Consider the following 16,387-nt stretch of genomic DNA (forward strand, 5'->3'; position numbering starts at 1 on the left):
CAAGAAGCAAAATGTGAACAGTGTGCCAGAAACAGTTAACAAAACTTTTGATTATATTAGGTATTATAAGTAATCTAGGGATGACTCAAAGTATATGCAAGGATGTGCATGGGTTATATGCAAGCCCTACTCCATTTTGCATAAGAGACTTGCATCCGCATATCTTTGTGTCCAGGGGGTCCTGAAACCAGTTTCCTGGGGATACCAAGGGACTGCATATACCAGGCAAGAGGAATCTGTAATTCAGGCTGCACTTTTAGAATTAAAACTGACTCCTAAATTTGCAAGAAATTAGAGACTTGAAGAGGAATAGTGTTCCACACTAGGAAACAACGTGGGGTTCCAATGTTCTCTGGGTTTACCTTGATTTGGAGGAAAGGAAATGTTAGCTTCCGACTTTAACAGCCAGATGTTTTAGATGAAGTGCCTGACTGTATAATACCCATGGAGCTTCCTGCTCTGGCCTGCTCCGTAATGCCGCTCCCTGACATGCCTTGTTCGATGTCTCAGGAATTCGTGATGATCGTCGTCTTTGGTTTGGAGTTCATCATTCGAATCTGGTCTGCAGGCTGCTGCTGCCGGTACCGCGGATGGCAGGGAAGACTGAGATTCGCTCGAAAGCCCTTCTGTGTCATAGGTGAGTATCAGAGTCCTGGACGCCCAGGTTTGGGACACTACATCCTTTTCTTCTTCTGCCTCTGGTATTACTACATCTGGTTTATGTTAAAAGCTAAATATTCATGGATTCTTCACCATGGGTCAGGCTCTCTTGTGATTTGAGCGTGCTAATTCATTTAATCCGCTTCACAGCTCAGTGAGGTAGGTGTTTTCATTGTCCGAGTTTTGCAGATGAAGAGGCTGGGGTACAGAGAGGTGGAGTGAGTTGCAAAAGTCTCACAGCTAGTAAGTGGTGGCACTGGGACTGAGGCTCTGGAACCCTCACGTCAAGTTGAGTTGTGCTAAAATACACGGTTCTCAAGCATCACTCTGAATTAGGGGAAGCATTGCTTTCCATAAGTATGAGATCTATTTTTGTTGTACAGTGTAAGCAGTACTGCTTTCAGGCTGTTGGTCAGCTGAAACGTGTAAGTGTACCGGTCCTGGTAAAGCTTACTTATGAGCAGGCCTCAAGAATAATTACATGTATGGCTTATTATACTCACTGTAACCATGAGACCTGATAAAGTGTTTTCCCCTCTGAAATTTGGCTCCTCACCCTACAGTCCCTGAATAAATATCACATCTCTACAACTCCCTGGCTGCTGTCGCTTCAAAGAGATTCCAGTCACCTGGGTGCCAGCCTGAAACTATAAAACATTCCAGAGTTAAGATCTGGCACCTCGCAGTGATATATTTTAAAGTGTATCATCAAATTGAAAATTTTAGTCAATTATATCTCAAATTTTAATTATTTTTTCAAGTAAGCTGCCTACGTCATGGCCTTTTATCCCTAAATATTTCAGTATGGATTTTCACAAAGAAGACTATGAGTTTGCATAATCTTCTGTACTTAAATTGGATGTTAGTCCAACCCCTTATCCAATCTGCTGGCTGTATCCTGGTTTTGCCAGTTGACCCAATAATGTCCTTGTAGCATTTTCCCCTGCAGTCTAGGGTCACACATGGTGTTTAGTCATCAGGTCTCTGCGGTCTCCTTTTATCTAGAACAGTTCCTCAGTCTTTCTGTCTTTTACAACACTGACATTTTTGAAGAATTTGACCTATTTTTTAAAAAAATAGAATGTTTTTATTCCTTTGGGGGAAGAATAGTAAAACCCTGTGTACCGTAGCTTCTTGTAATTGTGGATGTTGTAGTTGTTGTTATGCAATAGTTACATTTGCTTTCCTTGCTCTTTTCTCCTTCCTACTTCCTTGGCAGCCACTCAAATCCAAATGCTGAAAGTTCCTGGTGAGGTCCTTATTTCCACTGTTTCCAACCTGAGAAACTGGGGGTTTTAGTTACAAGCTAGTTTAGGCTAAGCTCCTCATCAACAAAGGGTTTTCCATTCTGTTTCAGAAATGGTTGAGCATCTTTAGGTACCTTCTTCACCCAGTTCTTAAGGAGGAAGTGGAGAAACCCTTTCCACCGGGACTGTCAGAGGAATCCTTTGTTCCATCTTTCATGCCAGAGCTGTGTCCACGTCCTGGACACATGTCCTGAGCATGGGGAAGCGGGTGGGCTCCCCACACACCTGCATATTTCAAGAGTCTCCATTCATTCAACCAGACTCTGTGGAAATGTGACTGCTTGCAAAGCACCACAGCTACAGAAGTGACTCTAGTGCAGTTCTAAGCTACATCAACCTTAAAACACCTTGCTCGGCCTTCACTAATGCAGTCTGTTTGTCCAAATGCCCCTCTTCTGCCAGATAAAGTACAGAGGAAATTGGGCACCAGCTCCCAGCCCCCGAGGGGCCCACCTGGCTCCCAGGGCACATCCAAGCAGGCACTTGGTTTTTCTCTGGAGATCTCCCCTCTTCTTGAATCCCCACTCAAGCTACACCACGAAACACTGTAGCTCGATGCGAAATTATGGCACAAGACCTTCCAGTACTATAAGGGACCCAAACAAAACAATTCACAAGGCAAACAGTTTAGCAGGACTCATTCAGCTTCTATAGGATAAAGTTGGTTCACAGCCGACTGCAGGAATGTCCCGTTTCAGGCTTTAAAACCAATTAAAAATTGCCAAAGAATGTTCAAACTACCACATGATTGCACTCATCTCACACACTAGCATGGAGAAGGCAATAGCACCCCACTCCAGTACTCTTGCCTGGAAAATCCCACGGATGGAGGAACCTGGTAGGCTGTGGTCCATGGGGTCGCGAAGAATTGGACATGAATGAGCTACTTCACTTTCACTGTTCACTTTCATGCACTGGAGAAGGAAATAGCAACCCACTCCAGTGTTCTTGCTTGGAGAATCCCAGGAGCGGGGGAGCCTGGTGGGCTGCCGTCTATGGGGTCGCACAGGGTTGGACACGGCTGAAGCGACTTAGCAGCAGCAGCGGCACACACTAGCAAAGTGACGCTCAAAATTCTCCAGGCCAGGCTTTACCAGTACGTGAACTGTGAGCTTCCAGATGTTCAAGCTGGATTTAGAAAAGGCAGAGGAACCACATCTGTTGGATCATGAAAAACACAAGAAATTTCTAGAAAAAAAAAACATCTACTTCTGTTCTGTTGACTACACCAAAAGCTTTGACTGTGTGGGTCACAACAAACTGTGGAAAATTCTTCAAGAGTTGGTAATACCTGTCCATCTTACCTGCTTCCTGAGAAATCTGTACGCAGGTCAAGAAGCAACAGTTAGAACTGGACAGGGAACAACAGACTGGTTCCAAATAGGGAAAGACGCACATTAAGGTTGTATATCGTCACCCTGCTCATTTACCTTATATGCAGAGTGTATCATGCGAAATGCCAGCCTGTATGAAACACATGCTAGAATCAAGATTGCCGGGAGAAATATCAATAACCTCAGATATGCCGATGTCACCACCCTTATGGCAGAAGGGGAAGAAGAACTAAAGAGCTTCTTGATAAAAGTGAAAGAGGAGAGTGAAAAAGTTGGCTTAAAACTGAACATTCAGCAAATTAAGATCATGGCATCCAATTAAGATCATGGTATCCAGTGCCATCACTTTGTGGCAAATAGATGGGGAATAATGGAAACAGTGAGAGACTTTATTTTGGGGGGTTCCAAAATCACTGCAGATGGTGACTGCAGCCATGAAACTCAAAGACACTTGCTCCATGGAGGAAAAGCTATGACCAGCCTAGACAGCATATTAAAAAGCAGAGACATTACTTTGCCAACCAAGGTCCATATAATCAAAGCTATTTCCAGTAGTCATGTATGGATGTGAGAGTTGGACTATAAAGAAAGCTGAGCACCAAAGAATTGATGCTTTTAAACTGAGGTGTTGGAAAAGACTCTTAATAGTCCCTTGGACTCAAGGAGATCCAACCAGTCAATCCTAAAGGAAATCAGTCCTGAATATTCACTAGAAGGACTGATACTGAAGCTGAAACTCCAATATTTTGGCCACCTGACACAAAGAGCTGACTCCTTGGAAAAGACCCTGAAGCTGGAAAAGATTGGAGGCAGGAGGAGAAGGGGACGACAGAAGATGAGATGGTTGGATAGCATCACTGACGCCATGGACATGAGTCTGAGCAAGCCCCAGGAGTTGGTGATGACAGGGAAGCCTGGCGTGCTGCAGTCCATGGGGTCACAAAGAGTCAGACACAACTGAGCAACTGAACTGACTGAAAAATTGGTTTTATTCCAATTCCAGAGGCAATGCCGGTGTATTTCTGGCCTCTAAGCTAAAGAGCGGGTTCTTTCCCATGTGTTTGCTGCCTTTTGATAGCTGTTCTCAGCTGCAGATTCATCGGCACATCTTGGTCCTTTAACCTTCCTCCTCCTCTCTTGAATCCTTCTGGAACTTGGTGTAGCATGTGGTTCTGAGGATGGTGTTGTGTCATCTGTAACTCAGCTACCTTTAGGCCTGTCAGCTGTGACTTTACAGATTCTGTTTGACGTGGTGTAGGTGTGCTTGGAGCTTAGGTGCCGCTTCAGGCCTTTTCTTCGTTTGTTATTTCACCTCTACCAAATCAGCTTCTTTGGAAGAAAACCTCACAGATAAATATATAATGAATACCCACTAGAACAAAAGCAATATTTGTACTCACACTTCAGGTAACTATGCACTTCTGTCTTTTATTTGATATATGTGTAATGATTAGATTCGTGGTCCAGCTGAACCTATGTAATAGTGAAACGTGTTCAGATGTGACTCTTTTGGACCAGGTGGGTAAGATGTAACCTACACAGAGGAACCAAATATCACCTGCTGGAAGGCAGCAGCATATCCCAAATGGCTCCTGAAGCCCTTTGTAAGCCATGCTTAATAGGGCCATAAAAAATGATTGATGTCAGGGGTAAAATGAGCAATCACAATGTAAAGTAAGCCCTGGATCTCCCTGCTTGACCTAATTGACTGGGGCAAAGTGGACAAAGAGGTGTCATCTCTCCTCTGCCCACTACAGCCACGCCTACAGCACATCGCACTGAATCTGCTAGGCCACTGCTGACAGGCCTAAAGGTGGCCGGGCTACAGGTGACACGACTCCATCTTCAGAACCACGTGCTACACCAAGTCCTAGAAGGATTCAAGACAGGAAGAGGGAGATTAAAGGACTAAGATGTGCTGATAACTGCTGTGCGTTTGGCGATGTAGCTAAGCTCTCTCAAGACTCCACATATCTGTAAGATCTGGTTATTCTGAACATGCCGCACACCCAAACATTTTCAGAAGGCTTGGGCATTCAAGAAAGGGCCCCGAGGAGACTGGCGGCCTGTGTGCCTGCGGGGTGGGGAATGCCTTCTGAGAGCACCCTGTAAAATAGAGCTGAAGCGGAGCGAAGCCCCTTCAGCTGTCGCCTTGGGCAAGACTGAGCTCTGCAGACCAGTTGATCCTATTTGGACACAGGTTGGTTCATGGGGCCCACGGGCTCATTCCCAGAGAACTGTAACTTCTCTCCTCACCTGCCCAGTCTCCACACCTGCATGGGAGCCAGAGCATTTCCAAATATTGTTGATTTAAGAAAACATAAAATCATTATATTCTCATGTTTGAAAAACATCTTTTAGACATCTATAACCAAAGGGAAGAAAAATTTATTCTTTTTTTTTAATTTTTATTTTTACTGTATTTTACTTTACAATACTGTATTGGTTTTGCCATACATTGACATGAATCCACCACGGGTGTACATGCGTTCCCAAACATGAACCCCCCTCCCACCTCCCACCCCATATCATCTCTCTGGATCATCCCCGTGCACCAGCCCCAAGCATCCTGTATCCTGTATCAGACATAGACTGGCGATTCGTTTCTTACATGATAGTATACAAGTTTCAGTGCCATTCTCCCAATTCCCCCCACCCTCTCCCTCTCCCTCAGAGTCCAAAAGTCCGCTCTACACATCTGCGTCTCTTTTGCTGTCTTGCATATAGGGTCATCATTACCATCTTTCTAAATTCCATATATATGTGTTAGTATACTGTATTGGTGTTTTTCTTTCTGGCTTACTTCACTCTGTATAATCGGCTCCAGTTTCATCCATCTCATTAGAACTGATTCAAATGTATTCTTTCCGATGGCTGAGTAATACTCCATTGTGTATATGTACCACAGCTTTCTTATCCATTCATCTGCTGATGGACATCTAGGTTGTTTCCATGTCCTGGCTATTATAAACAGTGCTGCGATGAACATTGGGCTACATGTGTCTCTTTCTATTCTGGTTTCCTCGGTGTGTATGCCCAGCAGTGGGATTGCTGGGTCATAAGGCAGTTCTATTTGCAATTTTTTAAGGAATTTCCACACTGTTCTCCATAGTGGCTATACTAGTTTGCATTCCCACCAACAGTGTAGGAGGGTTCCCTTTTCTCCACACCCTCTCCAGCATTTATTGCTTGCAGACTTTTGGATCGCAGCCATTCTGACTGGTATGAAGTGGTACCTCATTGTGGTCTTGATTTGCATTTCTCTAATAATGAGTGATGTTGAGCATCTTTTCATGTGTTTGTTAGCCATCTGTATGTCTTCTTTGGAGAAATGTCTATTTAGTTCTTTGGTCCATTTTTTGATTGGGTCATTTATTTTTCTGGACTTGAGCTGCATAAGTTGCTTGTATATTTTTGAAATTAGTTGTTTGTCAGTTGCTTCATTTGCTATTATTTTCTCCCATTCAGAAGGCTGTCTATTCACCTTGCTTATATTTTCCTTTGTTGTGCAGAAGCTTTTAATTTTAATTAGATCCCATTTGTTTATTTTTGCTTTTATTTCCAGAATTCTGGGAGGTGGATACAATAGACCAGTTAGACGTAATTGATATCTATAGGACATTTCACCCCAAAACAATGAATTTCACCTTTTTCTCAAGTGCTCAAGGAAACTTCTCCAGGATAGATCACATCCTGGGCCATAAATCTAACCTTGATAAATTCAAAAAAATCGAAATCATTCCAAGCATCTTTTCTGACCATAATGCATTAAGATTAGATCTCAATTACAGGAGAAAAACTATTAAAAATTCCAACATATGGAGGCTGAACAACACGCTTCTGAATAAGCAACAAATCACAGAAGAAATCAAAAAAGAAATCAAAATATGCATAGAAATGAATGAAAATGAAAACACAACAACCCAAAACCTGTGGGACACTATAAAAGCAGTGCTAAGGGGAAAGTTCATAGCAATACAGGCATACCTCAAGAAACAAGAAAAAAGTCAAGTAAATAACCTAACTCTACACCTAAAGCAACTATTCATTTTTTAAAAATCAGATGCTTTCTTTCTTTACCGAACTGATTTATCTCTCCTTGATTTGGGGAGTTTGAAAACTGGTAAAAGCTTATCTTGAATTGCAAAATTCTTATATCTGTGCCTTCAATTTGGCAATGGCACCCCACTCCAGTACTCTTGCCTGGGAAACCCCATGGACGGAGGAGCCTGGTAGGCTGCAGTCCATGGGGTCACGAAGAGTCAGACACAACTGAGCGACTTCACTTTCACTTTTCACTTTCATGCACTGGAGAAGGAAATGGTAACCCACTCCAGTTTTCTTCCCTGGAGAATCCCAGGGACGGGAGCCTGTTGGGCTGCCGTCTATGGGGTCGCACAGAGTCGGACACGACTGATGTGACTTAGCAGCAGCATGCCTCCAATTTACATCTCTCACCTAAGACGCTGTTGGAATAACATGTCTGCAGCTGTGGCCAGTAATCACTGTGCTACTTGAAGAGTTGAATGTGTGTGTGGCTGACTGATGAGTTGCCCTCATTTATCTGGACTTTCTGATTTCTTTTCTGATCTCTCTACAGTCAAACACAACTCATTCACTCAGTGGCCTCCGTATAGAGAACATGTAAAATAACCTCAAAGAGTGAGTTCACAGTCACTCCTTTTCCAGCTTTCATTAATGACCTGCCTGAAAATTGCAAACGTACCCAAGACTGCTGCTTAGATTATGATAATGAGCCTGACGTGTTAGAATGTCAACAAGTTACTTGTAACCATGACTTTTTGGATCCCTGGTAACTCCTTCTAGAGACAGATGGAACAAGGCGGTAGTTTTCAGTCATCTCAGGAAAGCAGAAAAGACTAGCCTGTGATTAACCTTGGATCAGTACTTGATGCTAAATACAAGTTGATTTTTTAATTGCTGTTTTAGCAGTTCTCCTTCTGTGTAATATTTCCACAGGAAGACAAAAGAGGCAAAGCAGAGCACAGAGGTGTCCCCCATGAGCTGAGCACATGTGCCTTTGACACGGGAAAATAGCAAAGGTATATATTTTTTTAATGAGAAAAAAATAACCAGTGTCTTCCCTAGCTACAACAAAATTGGAGCCTTTATTAAAATCAACCACACAGCCAAGGCAACTCTAATATATCTGCGAGTTCATCTTATTGAAAGCAGCTTCAGCTGCTAATGTGTTGGAAAGCTATATTAGAGACACTTGGATGCCCCTGGCCCCTAAACTGATGATTGAGGCACCGTTTTTCTACCTCTCCAGCCTCTCCATCTTTCATTGCAAGAGACATTCTTTTCAGCTGCACTCATTTTCTCCCCCTCTAATCTCTGCCCTTTACTGAAAGCTATTTCTCTTGGGTTGTTTCCTGTCAGCCGTGTACTCTTCTCTGCCTCCTTCTGTGTCTGGATGTCCAAACTCCATGCATCTGGTCACCTCCATGGGATTAACTGGACCATCTGAGGACTGTTAGACTTTCTTGACTTGCTTGACTACAGAAATATAAAGCCGTTTCAGTCTCTATAGTGAATATAGCTGATATTTATTGAAATTTGCTGCTCTATGGGTACTGCTCTTGGACTGTAAATACTGTCTCATTTAATCCTGCAGAAGTTTTATAATATCCTTTTTAAAGATGAGGAAGTAAGATAAGGTTTGAGAAACTTGTCCACAGTTAGAAAGATGGTGAAAGAACTAGGATTTCAGTCTAGAAAAATAAGCCTACCTGATGAGCTCCTTTTACTCACAACACTTGTGACATCAAATCTGTGGGATTTTCCCTCACATCAACCAGTTCTCCAACTTTCCGTACACCCTTGAAAGTGAAAGTTGCTCAGTCATGTCTGACTCTTTGCAACACTGTGGACTATATTGCGCCAGGCTCCTCTGTCTATGGAATTCTCCAGGCCAGAATATTGGGGTGGGTAGTAGTTCCCTTCTCCAGGGGATGTTCCCAACCTAGGATTGAACCCAGGTCTTCCACATTGCAGGTGGATTCTTTACCATCTGAGCCACCAGGGATGCCCAAGAATACTGGAGTGGGTAGCTTTTCCCTTCTCCAGCAGATCTTCCCAACCCAGGAATCGAACCAGGGTTACCTGCATTGCAGGTGGATATTTTACCAGCTGAGCCAACAACTCGACACAGTTTTGACACTAACAATTGGTATTAGTATGAAACCCCGCCAACCCAGGGTTTAGTCTCACTGGACTTTCCCTCCTCAACTTCAGACACCAGCCACAGAGAGGGTCCAAGCTAACACACTCTGCCTGGCCGATGGCAATCTAGGGTTTCCAGTAGCCCCCCATGTTGCTAGAATGACACAGAGGTCAGGAAACTGCTGTACATTATATCACATTATATTTTTTATATTTATTATAAAAGCTACAATCTGAGAACAGCCAAGTGAAAGAGATGCACTGGACAGATATTTGGGGCAGAGGGCTGTCTAACATGGAGATTTTGGGCCCCTTCAAGAGCCCCACCTCCCAGAACCTGTGTGTTCACCAGATGCTCACCAAACCGCACGCTTTACAGATAGCTGTGGTGCTGTCACTACAAAAGCACGTCTGTTGGTCACTGGCTGTTGGTGACTGAACTCTTTCTCTCCCAGGAGGTCCCGGGTCTTCCTGGTATGCAGGAAGCTGAATAGATACCCCTAGCCAACAGTCATCTGATGATTGTATGAAAGGCATTTATCATGCCAGAGATCCCAAAGTCTAGGAGCTCTGTACAAGGAACCCAGGAGAATGACCAGGTATCTACTCCCCAGAGTACCACACGACCCAACTGTGAGACTATTGCTCTTATTGTTTATTAGTGTTTTTAAATTGAATTTAGTCAGCCTTGTCCATTGTCATCAACTTACATTTGTAATATCCATTAGTTGCATACAAATGTTATCATTTGTCACCTAAACTCTTTGAATAATAAGTCAGACTTCACAAAATGGCATCAATATCAGCCTTAAATATTAGCCTTATTACTTCAATTAGATCAGGTTACTTGTTGCTGCTCTCCAACTGAAAGAAGAAATTAAGCTCTGAAGTAGACGAATTGGCCTTTTCTATGACTGCATGGCCTCCGGAGCAAGGCTTTCCTGAGGTCCCTGAGTGTGTCCTAACTTGAGATGTCTCCGGGTAAATGACATTATTCTCAGAAATGCATTCACATGTAGTTCATACTATAGACTGCTGGAGACCTGTTTAGGTCACTTGACCTTGTGTGCAAATTTGAGTGTCATATAGCTTGATTAGCTCATAAGTCTGGACCATAGGGAGAACATGCCTGGAGAAAATGAATAACTAAAGATTATTTCCCATTCCTTCAATAAACCTGAGTGGAGCACTATGATACATGGTACTAATATCCTGTACCTTCAAATGTTACATAAGAAAATTCACTCACAGACAGAGCATTTATTTCTTATGTGCCAAACAGGATCTTAGGTGCCAATGACACAATGATTAATAAAACACGGTCCCTGCCTATAAGCAGAGGAGCTCCTGTGCCCTTGGAGCAAGAAGGAGACTAGTTATGTTGATTTAGAACAAAGCTGATGGAGGCAGGAGTCATGGAGAGAAGGGTGTAGAACACCATGACCGACTGAACAAAGGAGAGAAAGGTCCCTTGGCTTTTGAGCTCAGTCACCCACCAGACATCTATACTATGTCCAAGTGTGGTTCTCAGTGCCAGGGATGCTATGTTGCTCTAAATGGGCAGTGTCCTCTTTCCCGTCAACCTGATATTCCAGGGGACAGAGAAAAATAATATGCAGAAATATTTTTGAAAAACGAGATAGTGTCAACTACAGAGAGTGCAATGAAGAAACTAAACAGAGAGATTAGGAGTTCCTTTAGATTGAGTGGTCCAAGGGAGTCTTTCTAAGGAGTGGACACTCAAGTCAACCTGAGTATTACAAGAGCCATTGATGAAACAATGTGGGCAGAGGTGTTTCCAGGCCAGAGAGCAAGCAATGCAAATGTTCTTGAGACCAAGGGAGCTTGGCCTGTACCAGGCAGAGACACATGGTCACTGTGGCCAGAGGTCAGTGAGCTCAGTGTGGAAGGTGATGGACAGACAGCCACTCCCAGGGGCCGCGGGGGCCACATGAGGCCATCTAGTTGCCTGAGATGAAGTAGGGTCTAAGATGGGCCACTAGGCAGAGGTCCAATAGATAACTGTTGGGCCTAATGATAAATATTTAGGTTAAAAACACAACATTTTGATCAGGCAACAAGAAGTATGGCTATATAAGGCCCTGGGTCTCTTGGTCATCTGTCTATGCCTGTTTGAACTTCATATCGGAATATATAAATCATTATCCATCCAGAAAAGTATAAACCTGTCCCTCTGACTTTTTGACCCATCTGTGTATCTACCCTTACATCTATGTACCTGCCCATCTATATAGAAACATGAACTGTCCAAACTGAAAAGAAAATGTGTTTTTCCTGTGAGCAGCAGGAATTAGGAGAATGTGATGAGAGCTCTCACATTCCTCTTGGAAACTCTCACCAGGAAGCAGTTCCCAGGGGGCCTCTGAGCAAAGGACTTTGCAGCATCCACTCGGTGATGGCTGTGAGGCAGACTTATTTCATTAAAGATGATTTATTTCCTTTGAGAAATGGTCTCTTGCTGTGTTGAGCTGTTATCTGAAGACTTATGATCAATAGGAGGCATTACTGTCTCTATAAGGTCAGTTTTCTGAGTGCTGCTTGGAATTTGCCAGCAGGAGCCCCTTTCACCCCAGTGGAAGTTGTGCAATTCAGCCCCTGTGTGCGGCTGTGGAGATGTTCCTGGCACATCTTTGCAGGGCTTGTGTTTTATTTTTAATAAATACCACAGAGCAAGCAGCCCTGTGCACAGCTGAGTACAGCATTTGAGAGCGTGGATAATGTGCTGTGTAGTGGGCGGCTTTTAAAATTAGATTTTAAAGCTTCATCCCTATTAAGAGGCTCAACTGCAGTATAAATGCATCTTTAATTCTTCAAAGAGTATGTTCCTATAACGGAATTCGGAGCTCAGTTAGAAGATAGAGCTCATCAAGCAACACTGTGTCCCTCTGAGACATTGCCTCTCTCTCACAAGAAACAGTAAAATTGAGGCTCCATGAAGGGAGTGCTCCCTGCTTAACCCCCAAGTCAGCCACAGGGCTGGGGCAGAAAGCTGACTTCCCCTGGCTCCCAGCTCTAACACACCATCTCTGGAGAGTCAAATATAATTACAGTATAATCCACTTAATCTACACACGGAAGAATAACGAGGGAGCAGGAAAAATGAGTTTATTAGCAGGTTGGTAGGAGCCCACGTGTTGTAGATCAGCAAACTTCCTGTTGAGATGCAGCTTTCCAGTGAGTTCTAGGCAATTTTCCTGCCATGAGAGATGATCCTGATGCCACGGCCACAGCTGGCAAAGGACTGCTTGATTCTTCTCACTTTGACACATAAGTAAAGCTTCAACTTGAAAATGCTGCAGAACCACAGTTTTGTCAGAAATAAAACTTACGGATGTTTTTTAAAAAAATAACGATAATAATAAGAGGAAAAAAAGAGTGCATAGTTCCCCCTCAACACTCCTTTGGGTCAAAAGAAACAACCACATTGAATTAAATGCTCAACTCACCACCTTACTTGAAAAGAGAGATGAGTGAGCCTTTGCTTCATTGTTGACTTTTGATTACTTTCACACCAATCCACGGTGGCTGTGAACTTGCTGGACTATCTGTTGTCTATTTCCTACACACACATTACAAAACAGACAATAGTTTAAGAGGTGTGTTTAGATAAGAAATCTGCCTTTAAAGCTGGATATAACAGGAGGTTAGAACTTGGGCTGCTTGATGTTACATGAACACAAATAAAATTTTATGGTTTAAAGTATAAATCATATTTATGAAGTATCTCATATAACCCTCATTGTTGTCCAGTTGCTCAGTCATGTTCAACTCTTTGTGACTCCATGGACTGCACCACACCAGGCTTCTCTGTCCTTCACTATCTCCTTGTATTTGCTCAAATTCATGTCCATTGAGTCAGTGATGCCATCCAACCATTCCATCCTCTGTCATCCCCTTCTCCTTTAGCCTTCAATCTTTCTCAGCATCATGGTCTATTCTAATGAGTTGGCTCTTTGCATCAGGTAGCAAAGTATTGGAGCTTCAGCTTCAGGATACTCCTTCCAGTGAATATTCCGGGTTGATTTCCCTTAGGATTGACTTTCTTATTAAAATTGAAAAAGATGATGATCTCCATTTTACATATTGAAAACATGAGCCTTAGATTAATGGTCTTATCAAGGGTCACACTGCATATAAGCAAAACAGTCAGAACAACAACAAAAAAGAGCAAGAGAGTGAGATATGTTCAGGACATCCCTCTATGGTACCATGTTATCCACCTGTGTCACTCACGTGCAATGCAACAGGAAGAAATAAATAAACCATGTGATGAGGTCTGGGTCCTGTGCCCATTGGAAACAAGCCAAGAAGAAAATAGATGTTAGTATCAAAAAATGCAGTTCCTTTCCCCAGCAGTCTCTTCCTAAGATCTGCCCCCCTCCCTTTTTTTTTTGCAACTTTTCATTTTGAAATAATTGTAGACTTACTTAAAAGTTTCAAAAAGAGTAGAGAGAGTTGCTCTGCACCCAACTATCCTCCGGCCAGCTTCCCCCATTGATGGCATCTCACGTGAGTTTAGTGCAGTTACCAAAAACAGGAAGTGGATTGGATGTGTTACCGACTAAACTGCAAACCTTGTTCAGATTTCACCAGTCTCTGCCTGCAGTCAGTGAAATTTTACCATATGTACAGGTTAACTGAACCATCGCCACCATCAAGATACAAATCCTTCCCACCCCCTAAACAACTCGAGGTGCTATCCCTTTAAAGTCACTCCTCCCAAAAAAATCCCAGCTCCTGAGAATCACTGATATGTTCATCACTGTAATTTTGTCATTTTTAGATTGTTGTGTAAATGCAACCATACACTCATAAATTCAATCTTTTTTTTTCATTTTTTTTAACTTTTTATTTTTGCTTTATTTTACTTTATAATACTGTATTGGTTTTGCCATACATTGACATGAATCCACCACGGGTGTACATGTGATCCCAAACATGAACCCCCCTCCCACCTCCCTCCCCACAACATCCCTCTGGGTCATCCCCGTGCACCAGCCCCAAGCATGCTGTATCCTGCATCGGACATAGACTGGTGATTCGATTCATACATGATAGTATACATGTTTCAATGCCATTCTCCCAAATCATCCCGCCCTCTCCCTCTCCCTCTCCCTCTGAGTCCAAAAGTCCACTATACACACACACACACACACACACACACACACACACACACAAATTCAATCTTTTAAAATTGCTTTTCTTTTTTCAGTCAGCATAATACTCTTGAGATCCATGTAAGTCATTGGAAATAACAGTAGTTCAGTCCTTTTTATCGCTGACTAGTATTCCATGCTATGGATTACACAGTTTATCCATTTACCTGTTAAAGGTCATCTGGCCAGATGACCAGATGGTCAGGTTGTTTTTATTTATAAACCAAGCTGCCATGAACATTTATGTAGAGGCTTTGTATGAACATAAGTTTTTATTTCTTTAGGATAGATACCCAGGAGTGGGGTTACTGGCTTCAATGGTGTTTGACTTTATCAGAAGCTACCAAACTGTTTCCAGTGTCTAGCTATTTCTTTTAAAATACAGAAATACCTAGAATACTTCACGACAGTAAATTACATCCATATTGACTTAAATGACATTCACTACTTTCATAGAAAATGTGTTTCTACTTCTATTTTTCTATGAAAATTATTTTCTAATAAGCAGAAGTTTCTGAAATTCATATTTGATTACTTGGGTCAAGAAATAAGTGAGAATATAGTCCATTAAGGAGCAGTTCTTCATGCTCTAATAAATGAATGCAAATTTGATGTCTATGTAGATGAAGTGTTGAGAAACTAATTAATGTAAAAAACCAATACTGTATAAATTCCTGAAGGACCATTACCTAAATCTAACTTTACTTAGTAGGAAATCCTTATTCAAGCCAATTTTACTAAAACAAATACTAATTATACTTTCCTGCTAGAGCAGTGGTCCCCAATCTTTTTGGCTCCAGGGACTGTTTCATGAAAGACAATATTTTCACTGATGGTTTCAAGATGATTCTCAAAGGAGTGCTCAACCTAGGTCTCTCACATACGCAGTTCACGGTAGGGTTTTCACTCCTATGAGGATCTAAATTCAGCCACTGATCTGACAAGAGGCAGAATTCAGGCAGTAATGCAAGCAATGGGGAGTGTCTGTAAACACAGATGAAATTTCACTTGCTCACCCATCACTTACCTCCTGCTGTGTGACCATGTTCATAACAGGCCACTGAACAGTACTGGTCCAATAGGGGTTCGGGACTCCTGTCCTACAGGATACTTAAAATCACATCAAGCCTCAAATCTGAATCCCTCAGTATAAAATGCTTAAAGCTGTCACCAAGCTTTGGACCCAATAATCATAGTCCTGACGTGATGTAAACAAACATTTGTTCTCTCTGATCCCACACCTTTCAAAAATCCCCTATTCTTTTTTTAACCATTTTTATTGAAGTGTAATTTACAATGATTTATTAGTTTCAGGTATATAGCAAAGTGATTCAGATATATATATATGTAAATGTTGTGCTATGCTTAGTCACTCAGTCATGTCTGACTCTTTGGAATCCATCCATGGACTATACCTGCCAGGGTCCTCTGTCCATGGGATTCTCCAGGCAAGAATACTGGAGTGGGTTACCATGCCCTCCTCCAGGGGATCTTCCTAACCCAGGGATCGAACCCAGGTCTCCTGAATTGCAGGTGGATTCTTTACCATCTGAGCCACCAGGGAAGCCTATATATAAGAATATATTTATTCTTTTTTTAGATTCTTTTCTGGTATAGGTTATTATAAGATGCTGAATATAGTTCCTTATTCTGTACAGCAGGTCCTTGTAGTTTATCTATTTTATATATAGAAGTGTGTGCCTGTGAGTCCCACATTCTTAAT

At 42.4% G+C, this 16,387-nt stretch overlaps 1 protein-coding gene across 2 annotated transcripts in view; it reads left to right on the forward strand.

The window, feature by feature from the left end:
• KCNQ5 (potassium voltage-gated channel subfamily Q member 5) overlaps nucleotides 1-16,387 on the forward strand; it is a 627,271-nt gene that overhangs the window by 457,003 nt on the left and 153,881 nt on the right. For both annotated transcript variants that reach the window (XM_013968999.2, XM_018058845.1), the window contains exon 3: nucleotides 511-637. In XM_013968999.2, the coding sequence (XP_013824453.2) occupies nucleotides 511-637 (127 nt within the window). The remainder of the gene's footprint in view (nucleotides 1-510; nucleotides 638-16,387) is intronic.

Source organism: Capra hircus, chromosome 14, assembly GCF_001704415.2.
Source record: "Capra hircus breed San Clemente chromosome 14, ASM170441v1, whole genome shotgun sequence".
Taxonomy (NCBI): Eukaryota; Metazoa; Chordata; class Mammalia; order Artiodactyla; family Bovidae; genus Capra; species Capra hircus.